This window comes from Perna viridis, chromosome 10, assembly GCF_037379345.1.
Source record: "Perna viridis isolate PV_CMFRI_1.1 ecotype Kerala chromosome 10, ASM3737934v1, whole genome shotgun sequence".
NCBI lineage: Eukaryota > Metazoa > Mollusca > Bivalvia > Mytilida > Mytilidae > Perna > Perna viridis.
Window position 1 is genome coordinate 23092589 of NC_142454.1, and position 12840 is coordinate 23105428.

General features: G+C 33.5%; 1 protein-coding gene and 1 long non-coding RNA gene across 2 annotated transcripts; one reads left to right on the forward strand and one right to left on the reverse strand.

The window, feature by feature from the left end:
• Nucleotides 1–1454: 1454 nt before the first annotated feature.
• On the forward strand, nucleotides 1455–9147 carry LOC148605012 (uncharacterized). The gene is made up of 3 exons (XR_015916178.1): nucleotides 1455–1869; nucleotides 3965–4148; nucleotides 8812–9147. It is a non-coding gene; the product is annotated as an uncharacterized LOC148605012 (long non-coding RNA).
• A 2148-nt stretch (nucleotides 9148–11295) lies between these two features.
• On the reverse strand, nucleotides 11296–12552 carry LOC148605013 (galactosylceramide sulfotransferase-like). Its single transcript, XM_088547538.1, has one exon. The coding sequence runs from the start codon at nucleotides 12550–12552 to the stop codon at nucleotides 11296–11298; it is 1257 nt and encodes a 418-aa protein (XP_088403664.1).
• Between the last annotated feature and the right edge of the window lie 288 nt (nucleotides 12553–12840).

Consider the following 12840-nt stretch of genomic DNA (forward strand, 5'->3'; position numbering starts at 1 on the left):
CTATACACCTTGATTCTTTAACAGTAATTCGTGAAGGTAGATACTGCGAAATAAAACCTCTTGAGTTTTATGCATTTCCCACTCTTCAATTATATACATGTATGATTTTTTTTTAATGAACTGGTAAATCGAATGAAACGAGCCGTATTAACTGAAAGACCCAGTTTGAATAAAAAAAAATATATTTTTGATTTATCTTCATTGTTTATCACGGTATCGTCTTTTCACCAAAGCGCTAAGTAAGTTTCAATGGAAACATGTTTTTTGTGTCGTTAAAACGTAATATCACTAATACTATCATGAGAGATCTGCAGACAAACAGAATGAGCTTTTACTTAAATTCCGTGGTTGCTTTCGATTATTCAAATTCAAATACCAAACCTACGAAAATATATAGTTACTTGAAGCTAAATTCGTAAAAGTTTACTTTTTAAGTAGAACCTAACATCGTAATTTCTGGCTAAAAGTTAACATACTATATATATTAAAACATTTTTTGTGGATTCTTTAAATAAACCATTTATTGTACATGTACTTGACGGATCTGGTGTTAGAAGATGCTACCATATCTTTTCATCTTTTTACAGACTACAATACTGTCTAATAAAATTCATGTTTTATGATTATTTTTCTATGAAAATAGGATTTCAGTTCCAGTGCACCTGGTCCATGCTCTCAGTTTTTACTGGAGTCCGGGTTGCTCATTTATTTTTGTTTATTTGTATATGTGTCATTGTGGTTATTTGTTGTTTGTGCCTAATTTCTCTGTCTAGTATATTTTTCACTGTGATCTTTAAATTACTGCTCGAATCTTGGTTCCCTTGGTTACTCTCTAATATAAGGAACTCCAATAAAAGGCTTGAAACACGGAGAAAGGCAGGTGTAATCTTGAATTACTTCAGTAAACAATTATTTGTCGCTGAATGACAAAGTAACTTATTGGAGATTTTTTAGATAATATCAAACCAGGAAGCGGTTTTTAGGTCTGTGGAGAAGATTACAACAGTATTCTACAACGTGTCTGCCGGTGATATGTGTATAGACATGAAGATATGATGCATACTGATATATTAAGTATCAGGTACGTCTACAGATAATGATGATGAACAATTCAAGGTCTTTACCGGATGGAGTTGAAAATAAAAAAAAAAAACAGTCGCGTCCAGAACAAAACAAAAAGGAAAAGAAAGAGAATAAGGAAAAACACGGGCTTGTGTACAATGAGTATTCATTATCACTCACTACGCAGAGAGAGGAGAGAGAGGATGAGTATGACGATCTTGAATACTTACTATATACAAGCCTCAGTGATTAAAGATTTTACTTCAATTATTGATATAAACTGTATATTTCAGAGATATTATTTCCGCCTCTGGGTTGGCAGACCACGACACGGAAACTACAATGCGCAGGATCAACAAACATTCCTAAAGATCCTCAATATAACACTGGTCCCCATGGTTGTAGTCCATATGGAATGATTGGAATCACGCGAACAGGTGTCGCTATCTACAATCCGTTGAACGAACAGGCCGAGAATGCCGTAGAAGGCCCAATCAAGGAGACATTCGACAGCTGTGACGGACACAAAACCTTTCATATCACAAAATACGCCAAAGCTGCATGTACAATGGCGGAGATGAAGAGTCGCTCTTGACGAATTTCCTATCTACAGACCTATCATTTTCGACGTATTTAAACGGCTTTTGACATCAAATGACCTTGGTGAATATCACGGCCGCGAGATCAGTGGTGTGTACAAGATACCATGCAACCAATACATGGCCATATTACCTCGGCTGTTTTAAAGGCAGAGTTTTACAGCAGGGGCTACGAATTTTCCACTACAATTGAACAAATCGTCGACAGGTAAGGCTTCTAAAAGGGGTAGAGTGGGTTAAACAAAAAATATTTATGTTCATGTCCAGGCCCGAAAAGTTGAAGGTATATACCGGTAGTGATCCTGCTACCCGCACATCCGTCCGTCCCCATTTCTATTCAACAAATCCCTTGTAACCGTTGAATGTAACTTGATGAAACTTCCACACTTTTTTACCATATAATCCAATTGTGCACTTTCTATTTTTTGCCTTTTTTAATCTGAATGACTTTTGGTGTTTCATGATACCAAAACATGGACTTTGTCTTTCTTCGACCTAGGGGCCATACTTAAACCACAACTCATCTAGGACAACTACATGAAATTCGATAAAACGTTCGCAATTTTTTTATCACATGATGTGATTTGAAAAGGATATTTTCGATATGAATATTGCAAATACATAAATTGACTTCAACATTTCACATTGAAAACGCCCCTGAATGCAATGTTTGCAAGCATTTAATAACCAATAATTTAATGTGATTTTTTATTTTTCACCTGGGCAAGATCGTCTATTTTTCAAAAAAACAACTTGGAATTGTGACGTCAATAACGTCGGTCGGTCCGCAGTCCGCAATTCAAATAATTCCACACTAAATAAGACTTTGATGAAGGGACGAATCTAAATTTTGAAAATTTAATTTTAAGGATTGTTCTTAATATTTGACCAAGTTATGCCCACAAAACCAACAATGGGACAATTTATGCTTGTTCATAAACAGCTTTGCAGTTCATGATGCGTAACGTGTCAAACGATTTTCTTTGGGTAACAAATAATCTGGTTCCCTGGTCAATATCATAAGCGACCTTATATTCGAGAGCAACTTGTGGAACGAAAATATTACCCGGGCTTCCAGGTTAGGGGTAACAAACTGCTCTTCCACCCTTTTACCCTTGAAACTTAAAATTTACACTGTTTTGACGTACATGTATTCAGTTTAAAAGCAGAAAAAACGTGTACACAGTATCAAATAAGTTTCAATTTATAAAGTCCAAATTCCATAAAACAACTGTATAGATAATAAATTATTATATATTTTATGTCACTTGCACAATATTCGTGTTTATGCATATATTGAAGCATTGTTTGTACTGATACATGCATAACGGTAACTCAGGTTCATACGTATCTTGTAAGGAAAAAACCGTGATTCCGCGAGCATGCTCTAAAAAACTAGGGTCTTATGTATAGGCAATTAAAAAAAACTTTTCTTCAAAAGTTGTTGATTATTTTGTTTTGTAAACGCATTTAGACTTCAAAAGTCAAACAAGTTAAGGATGGTGACTAAAAATTAGTCATAGTAGTTAACTGGGAACACTAGTCCTAATATATACAATATTTAGTTTAATGTTTCTATTTGAATAACGTTATCACGTGCATGTCTTATATTTGCAAAAACGGGAACACTCCTTTGAAGTACCAGTCAATATAAATTTGGGACACAGCCAGTTGTAGATGTGATTCATGGGTCTGACTTATCCATTTAACACACAATGCTTTATCGATCTACACTCACCATTTGTACCTGTGTCCCCGAGAACATACTCGGAAAAACTAGGGTCGGTACATTTTGTATGTAGGTATTTTTAAAAATATTTTTTTTCAAGCATTCTTGACTGGTTTGTTTTACAGAAACATTTAGACTTTAATAGTGCTGGTCAAAAAGGTTCAACTAAATTTAAGGGTATGCACGAAGCATTGGGTCGATAGGGATAGCGGAAACATGAGTAATTGTTTTAGGCCCAAATCAAGAACAGTACCTCTTCCATTCTATATACTAGTATTTTCTACCTGAAAAGAGCAACAATCTGAATGACAAGCTAAGACTGGGTTTTGTTGTATGCAACTGATTTTTAGTTACAAATAAAAGTGACTTTGGTTGGTTTTGTACATGGATGAATCACCTATTTGATTTTTATAAAGTCTGCTTCTTGAAACTTCGTACTAAGAAATCAGAACACTTATATTTTAAGACATTACAGAAATGTTCAGCAATAAAAGTTATACACATCGTATGTACTATGTACATATACATGTACATTTATTTTTTTTTAATTTTAATTTTTTTTTTTTGCAATCAGGCAGACCTTTCATATTTGATGGCAAATCCCACTAGGAAGAAGGACATCGTTACACGGCCTATTGTCTACATTTGTATAACCACAATGTACATATGGCGCTTCCGTACCTTTTACGGTGTAATTGTTGAGTGATAAATTTATGAACGATCGGTAATGGAAAATAGGCGGTGGAGACCGATACGTGGTAAGAAAGAAGAGGTTATTAGATGTGCTGAGATTTCTTTCAGCATCGTCGATTGACATGAGCTCGATTGTGTCTATTAAGTGTGTATACAGAATTATTTTGGCTGGTCGGTAGAGTGATAAATCATGGAGGACCGTGGCATATCGGGTTGATCTATTTTTTTTTTTTTTTTGGGGGGGTGGGGTGGGGGGGGGGTAATCGTTCATTTAATCAGGGGTGAAGCAAGTAAGAAATAGGTAAAAAAAATACGCCAGACAGATATAAATACAACGCAAGTATACCCCTTTTGTGGCATAAACACAAATCATAGTCTGTCATACATTTACGAAGTTAATGGAAATATATTTAGAATGAATTCCATTTTTAATGTTTAAAATTACATTGTTACAATACAAAACATTTAAAAACATTTGAATAAGTTAAAAGCGCCAGCGCTACAGTTAACAGTTAATATAACTCTACACAGGTGAAAGTTTATAGTTTGCCGCGAGAACCAAGAAAGTGGTCATTTCTAAGTATAAAGTTTTGAAGCATTTCGAGTATAGAAAAAGTTCATAAAATGGGAAAAGAAGAAAACCCAAGATATTTTCGGTTCAGTTTGGTTCATTCGGCCTGTTAATATTACACATGTATGAAAAGGAATACCCTGATAGCTATTGACGCTTACCGGGATACAGCCCTTTATTATCTGAAGGGTGTCGCTAGCGGAGAAGGGCATGCTTACCCTTCCGGAGTACATGAGAATCACTCTGGTTTTTTTGTGCGAGAGATTATAATATTGAAAGTACTTTTGTTTTTGTACTTTATTGTTCACTAATCCATGGGTTGGAAGTGTTCAGCGTGCACCCACAACTAACTAACCCCTTGGTGATTTTTAGATACATGTACAATTAATATTTTCTTTAACGAAAAAGATTATTTTCAGAGATATTTTACAGTTTAAGCCTACATGTAAATGTACATGTAATATTTGTGACTCAATTGTTTGGGTGTTTGAATTATGATCATAGTTGGAATGTCAATAAATATAAATACATATAAAGGTTCATGTACTTCAATGGTTCAGCTTTCCAAATGATACCAAGCATGCATCTTGCAGTCACATTAACGGTTTTTGAATTAAACTATGTATCCATAGCTACCCAAACGAAAAATCTCTTAAATTAAAATACTTTTCAATATTAAAACCCCTAGTATTTATGCTGATGTAAAAATGGTTCAGTATTTTCTGTAAAAAGGGGAATTCTTAGATTTTTAGATTTCCTTCCATTTCATCCGTTTAAAAAGACATGTTCAAATAAGGATTATATTATACAGTACAGTTATGGGCTATCTTAGCTTCAAATCAGCCCTAGTTATAAATATTTACATTATTTGACGTCTATCTAGGTGGAAAATTGCTACCCTTATACCTGAAAATTTTTACCTCAACATGATTGAGAATGCTAATTTTAAGAATAAAAACGCTTAAGTTTGTTTTAGATATCGATATATCCAACATACATGTACCTTCTGATTTCAGTCGCTTTATTCTCAATTTTAAGTTGAAAATAATGACATTTTCTAAATTTCTGATTTTCTCCATTTTACCTTTAATTGGCTTTTTTCATATACCATACCAGCTTTTATCTCTTATTATTTCAAAGATGAAAATGTGATGAATGATTGACATACCTTTACCTAACTTCGGTTAAAAAATGCTAACCTACTAGTGCTGCGGACAGGTATCAAAAAGTGCTTTAGTGTTTGAGTTTAATGGGCCTAGAGGGTATACGGCTATATTATATGTCAATGGAAAAATAAAACAATGTAGTTTTTGAATATCATTCTTTTTTAACTTTTTGCTTTTGATTAAATTTTTTACAAGGAATCCGGTTTGTTTTTATCAACTCGCTTAATATAATCCGTTCAGAGCAGCGGCGGGTCCAGAGGGGGTGCATGGGACTGGCACACCCTTTTTATTGGAAAATTTGTCATTTTCATGTGTAAAATTGACAAAAAATGGTAAATAATATCCTAACACACACCCTTTTCTAGGGAACCCCGGCCGGTACCCTCCTTTTCACAATGTGGATCCGCCACTGCAGTGGATATTGCATTACAAGCATCAGTCTGGCGCACAGTTAAACATCATAAGACATAAATATGGTTAAATTTTTAAGGTTTTATTTAAAGTCCAATCTTATATTAATTAAAGACAAATGCAACAAAAATATGTATGATTTTTGTATGTACAAAATAAAATCTCAAAACCTTGTCTTTTCATCAAAACGTAAGGTAGATTCGATACTTTACATGTGTCTCTGTTCATTTAGGTTACAGACCACCAATTCAACCAATGAGCATTCGGAACGTACGCAAAAATAGTCCTACGCAAAAATTACCCCTGTTCCTCATAGTGCTGTGAAAAAAGTTCTCATCTTATTTAAAAAATTTAAACAGTTTCTGAAAGAAAAAACATTTCTGTACATTTTATAGGTGCATTTTGCTTCTTGTGATGTGAAGCCTAATCTCCATAGTGATTTTTAAATATACCCCTATCTTGTGAAAACACTGGGATTTCCCATGCTATTTATAGACCCTTCACTTCCGGTGACCAGTACTACACTGCAAGTCTGCTAACCCCACATGCCATTCTGAGGATTGTGAGATGACATATGTAGAATCATGCTGATATATAGTCATCTGCAGGTTAAAGTTAAGGTAAAGTCCAGAGAAGCCATTGAATATTGTGAAATTAGCATAGAAGCCTATGGGAAGTGGAATTAGTGGTTTTTAGCCTAAAACAGTCCGGAAACTAGACAAATTGTTCGGAAACGATTCCGTGTTATATAATTTTAGTACTGTGTAACAATTAATGGTTTGAATATGTGAAAATTTGCAACTTCAAACTCATTTTGCCGAGCCCGTGTTGCTATTCAGTAAAGAATACTTAGATATACATTGTAACATCATTCTACGCTCTCTTATTATCTCATAATCATTGAAAATGCACTAAAATGCAACCAATTTTAGATGCATTTTCGTTCTGTGATTAAATAGTCAACTTTTGTCGGAAAAAGTTCTTTTTTACATTTTTGAAATTCTGTACATATGTTCTTTACATGTTACTTGTTTTCCAATACCTACAATGAACGATTTCACTTCAATCACTTATCAAAGTGAATTGGGGTCGATTGATCTTTGACCCCTTCCCTAATTAATGTAAAATTTCAGAAAACTCTACCACTTTTCAGTTAAAAAGAATGATATTCAAAAACTACATAGAGTTATCTTTCCATTGACATATGATATAGCTGTATATCCTCTAGGCCCATTAAAGTTCGAAAAATCCTTTGCAGTCCGCAGCATTATACTACATAATCATAATTATTGGTTTTGAGGGAAATTATAAATATATATATATTTTTTTTAAATTCAGTCAATGAAAAACGCAGGTATATGTATAAACTGTTTACACTGATATATATCTAAAAAGCCTTTAAGATCATTATTTTAAGTAGCAGTTCATATAAAATTCAGACACCGCCTATGGTAAAGTTAATTCTTTGCCTAGAAAACAGAATATTTTTTGGTCTATCTACATGTACATGTACTCTATATTGTCACGTGACGATAGTCGTTTCTGTACTTATAGATCTTTATTTTTGAGAAAACCACGCAAAGATAACTCTTGTAAAGTGTTAATTTCGCATGTACAATATCAACAGTACAACAACGTTCGAAATTCACTCTAGACGCTGCAGCCAGTTCTCTCAGAAAATGTAAGAATCTTCCTAGGTCGGAAAATAGACGTATGATTTGAATTACGAGAAAATTGAAAGACCTGCCTGCAGCGGTTAGTAAGAGAGGAAACGAACGTCTTCTGCTGCCTGGAGCTTGTCCGGTTACGTGTGTTGTAATTGTTTCTGAATAAGATATAATATCGAAATTGGTGATTTTTTTACATGCATGAATCACCACGTGTCTGATTTTGACTGCTACAGTGTAGTATTAAGTGAAATAATTTTGAATTTTGAGTATTGTTGGATTGGATATTCCACTGAATGTAACTTTCAAACCCATACAAAATAAAAACAAACAAAAGCAAGTACCAAAAAAAAAAAAAAAAAAAAAACCTCCTAAGAATTTTAGAATTTTTAGATTACAGGAAAAAAAATGAAAGCGATACATATTGACGTAGAATACTTAAAAATTATAGGTACCATATCTTAGGGAATTATTTATGTACCTGCTTTGTAGTTTTTCGGCTTTTTTTTTTATACATTTAAAAGCAAATATAGAACCAACAAGTAGATATTGTATATTTATTGCCTGATAATCGTAAAACAATACAATATTATATAAAAAAAAGATAATCTGAAAATGTCATAAAAACAATACTGCCCCACTGTTCACGAGTAAACATACAAATAAAATCGAAAAAACACTTATGAAATAAGACGAAAATCTTCCTATCTGAATGTATATCAACGTTAATGAAAAAAATATTACCCGTTTTTATTTAGAAGGCAAGATAGTGGCAAACATACTTATTTGTAAAAAAAACTGTTTACAAATATCACAGTTCAGTTACTTCACTTAAAAGTTACATATTTTTACAATGTATACACGTAGTTTTTTATATTTAATATATGTATTTTCTATAAATTACATTTTACAGGGCACATGGCATGCAGGACACGGGTATTAAGGAAGATTGAAAGGAAACACATGAAGTCGTCTTCCTAACTATGTTAATTAAATACATAAATTCGAGTGCTTTGTCTTATTATCTAGGTAGACCTAAGGTAAGGGACGTTACTCTTAAAAATCCTTGGAACGTTTGTATTCAGAATTTTACGACAGTGTCATGTAAGCATCAAAGTAACTTGGATTGATTTCATTCTGTATCAAATGAAAGCTTGATAGGCTTTGGTGATATTGAATATGATACAAACATATCACTGATTTTAAGAGTTCTGCCCCTTACCCTAGGTCTACCTCCTCAACTCACAAGTAAGATGCCGAGTTAGACAACTTACCAGCAAGGTAAATGTTTTAAAGGAGCCCATTAAAGATTCTGTTCCAGGGGAACATTAAATAGTAAAGCGATGTGACAGATCAATTCCGATTGTAACTTTCAGTTGAAGCGTTACGCAATATAACTTACGATAAAAGAATCATGCACGGCATGAAAAATATGTCCCCACAGAGATAGGATGAAGATATAATTTTAAAATGTAAAGGAAGGACTAAATACATTTAAAAAAATAATTTAAAATGTCTATAATGATTAATTTTAAATAAACCCGTAAAAATGAATTAAAAACGATTTAATTAAAAACAGGAAAGTATAAAGAACTTTAATTCAACTCCAAGATTCCAAAAATAAATTACGAGGATTAAAAAAGGAAACAAAGTAAAACAAATCAAAAGCACCCTATTTCAAAGCGATGAATCCCTATGTCTATACAAAAATTGGACTTTTTGCATCGATGAGTCTTCATAGTGACGAATTATCAGCAAAAAGTACAGAAGCATCGACAGTGGGTTGATTCAAATAATCAAAACAAACAAAAACAAAACATAACAAAACAAAACAAAAAAACAAAACAAAAAAAAAACAAAAAACAAATGTATTATGCAGATATCTTTTTCAAGCTAGTTACATTTTTAAACGGACAACAATTATAGTTCTGAATATAGAGAAAAACAGTTTAGAATGAAAAATAATGCCAAAGAAACCTTTATGATACTTGTTAGTTGACCACGTAACAAAATAAGACTAACATGAAACAAATACATGTACATGAGATTGTAATGATAAGGATGCTGAGGCCCACAACACACAAAGAAAAAAACAGAATCAAACAAAAACACAAGAAAAAAGATAAAATGCAGGCAGATGTAGAACAGAACCCATACAAACCTGTCAGAATAGATTTTTGATTTGTCGGACCAAATGCTATATTTTGTCTTTCCCTTTAATATGTTCAAATTGGAAAATAAAAAAAAAGAATTACCGAACAGAACAAAATTTTATATGACATTCTCTTTTGTCAGTGCCCACATGGATCCGCCGCTGTTTACCCCAAACTTACAGCTGACAATCCATCCATTCTGTATGTAGTTTTAATAAAAGCTTTGCCATCAAGACCACAACGCAGATTGACTTTGAATGTGTAAATTGAGGATTTGTTTTGTTTTACAAGTCAACAATTCACTGCTAATACAATACAGTGTGCATCAGGGACGGATCCACAAATATCGGAAGGGGTGTTCAAGACTTTTGTTTTCTCGTTTTAGCACAAAATATATATAAAAAAATCAACAAAAAAGGGAATTTTCTACCCGCCGACCCCTCTCGTCTGGATGTAGAATTACTAAAGAATCATACGTATACAAAGGTGTGTGCTTTCTTAACGAAGTATTACTAAAGAATCATACGTATACAAAGGGGTGTGCTTTCTTAACGATGTATTACTAAAGAATCATACGTATACAGAGGGGTGTGCTTTCTTAACGCTGTATTACTAAAGAATCATACGTATACAGAGGGGTGTGCTTTCTTAACGAAGTATTACTAAAGAATCATACGTATACAAAGGGGTGTGCTTTCTTAACGATGTATTACTAAAGAATCATACGTATACAAAGGGGTGTGCTTTCTTAACGATGTATTACTAAAGAATCATACGTATACAGAGGGGTATACTTTCTTAACTAAGTATTACATCAAGAGCAGATCCAGTAATTCATAAAAAAGGGAGAGTCCTATCTACAAAGACTTAAAAAAAGGGTTCAAGCTATCTTTTGATTATTTCCCCCATGTTTTGCATAAAATTATGAAAATTTCGAAAAAAGTGTGTGTGTTTTTGGGGGAAGGGGGGTGGTAAAACACTCGTACTCCTCATTTCCAGATTTACCACTGTAAATGAACCCAGATTCAACTCTTACTACAAGTCATTTTTCTATTGACTTTTTGCATGAATCTAATGAAGTCCTGACGAACCTTTTCTTGAACACACACACACACACACACACACACACACACACACACACACACACACACACACACACTTTGATTTCTTCTGTTGCAATTAGTTGTAGGTTAGGATCAATTTTGCGAGATTAAAAAAAAATTCGATGATATATATAAACTGAGTTATGCCACAACATGTCTACGATTTCCCTGGGATTTTAACCAATTATGATATTTACGGTTGGCTTTAGCCATGAGTGTTGTTAATAACTGCAATTCTGGTGACATCATAAACTTGCAGTCTTTTGGATACATTGTAAACTTTGAGTTCCACGTAGACTCATTTATTTCTATATAATCATTTGTCTTAAAATTGCTCTTTTTACACTTGTGACAAAATTCCGAAACGATTCCGTTGATCCTTTTGAATTCTGTAACCTCAGTCATTAAATTTTCTTCATGTGCTATTCGTTTAAGCAGTCTTTCCTTTGCAAATATATACAGCTTAAAGTCTGCATAATTATAAGCAAAGAGATCCTTTTTGGCGTCCTCAGACAGAACTATAGGGTTTTTCTCTTTTTTCTTGTTAATATTAAGTGGTACATATAGGATATCTTTGATTTCCCAACATAAAGTTCTTTTCATTAATACCAATGATTCGTCGAAAAGCTCAGTGACCAAAATCAATGAAAATTCTCTGTCTATTTTTTCAAGATACTGATTTATAGCCAACTCATTGTCGTATTTACTGACTGGGAGCCCAAAATCACTAAACATTCCGTTATGTACATGTGGGCTTTTACCAAAAGTCTTTGGGGATTTAAGATATAACGATAGAAGATCACTTGCAGCTACTCCGCGTCCAATACGTATACTTAAATGATTTAATAGTCCATAGTACGACGCAGCAGAAGGAAAATGGGTAAATGGGTCTCGTACGATCCCTATATTTATAGAATTTGGACCTAAAAGTTCTCTGAATACATCTCTATTATAAACAACATGGTTACACAAAATGTTGTACGTTTCGTTTGTCGGAATTTTATTAATACGACTTTTCTGCACCGTCGTCCCGTATCCAAGGTAATTAAAATAGTTTTGTTTTCTCGTTTTTGGTAGAACTATATTCAAACTATTGGAGTCTCCATAGCGGAGAAATATGTTCATAACAGTCGTGCTACTGGCTTTGTGAACTTTCAAGAACGCTACATTTTGCCTGGGTTGAGAACATTTAGACAGTATAGCAGTAGTAGTAGGAATTACATTGGTATTGTTTCCAATATCTAAGTTTAGATGTTTTAAAGTCGAATTGATGACCTTTGACCCCACCGTCGTTGTAGTGGATGGATAAATAGTTCCAGAAAAACCCGATAGTCTTTCTTGTTTTCTGTAATATTTTGTACCAGTATTCGAAATATTCCAATATGACGATTCATACATTATATATCTGATAGTTGATTTTGGCTGTCTTAAAGATATTGTTGTAAGTATAACAAACAGCACGGCCAATGGAACTAACGCATACCTGAAATAAGTGATACAGATTATGTCTAGTGCTTTCAACATGTCGAAATCTAAAAGAAAACAAACAAAATAAAAACAATAAAGTATAATTTGGTAAGGTTTTCAATATTGGCTTAGTTATTGGCCCAAGTCTAGCTATATTGGACCGAGGTGCTGTTTAGGTCCGATACTTGCTAGCCATGATCAATAATCAATAACTCGTCA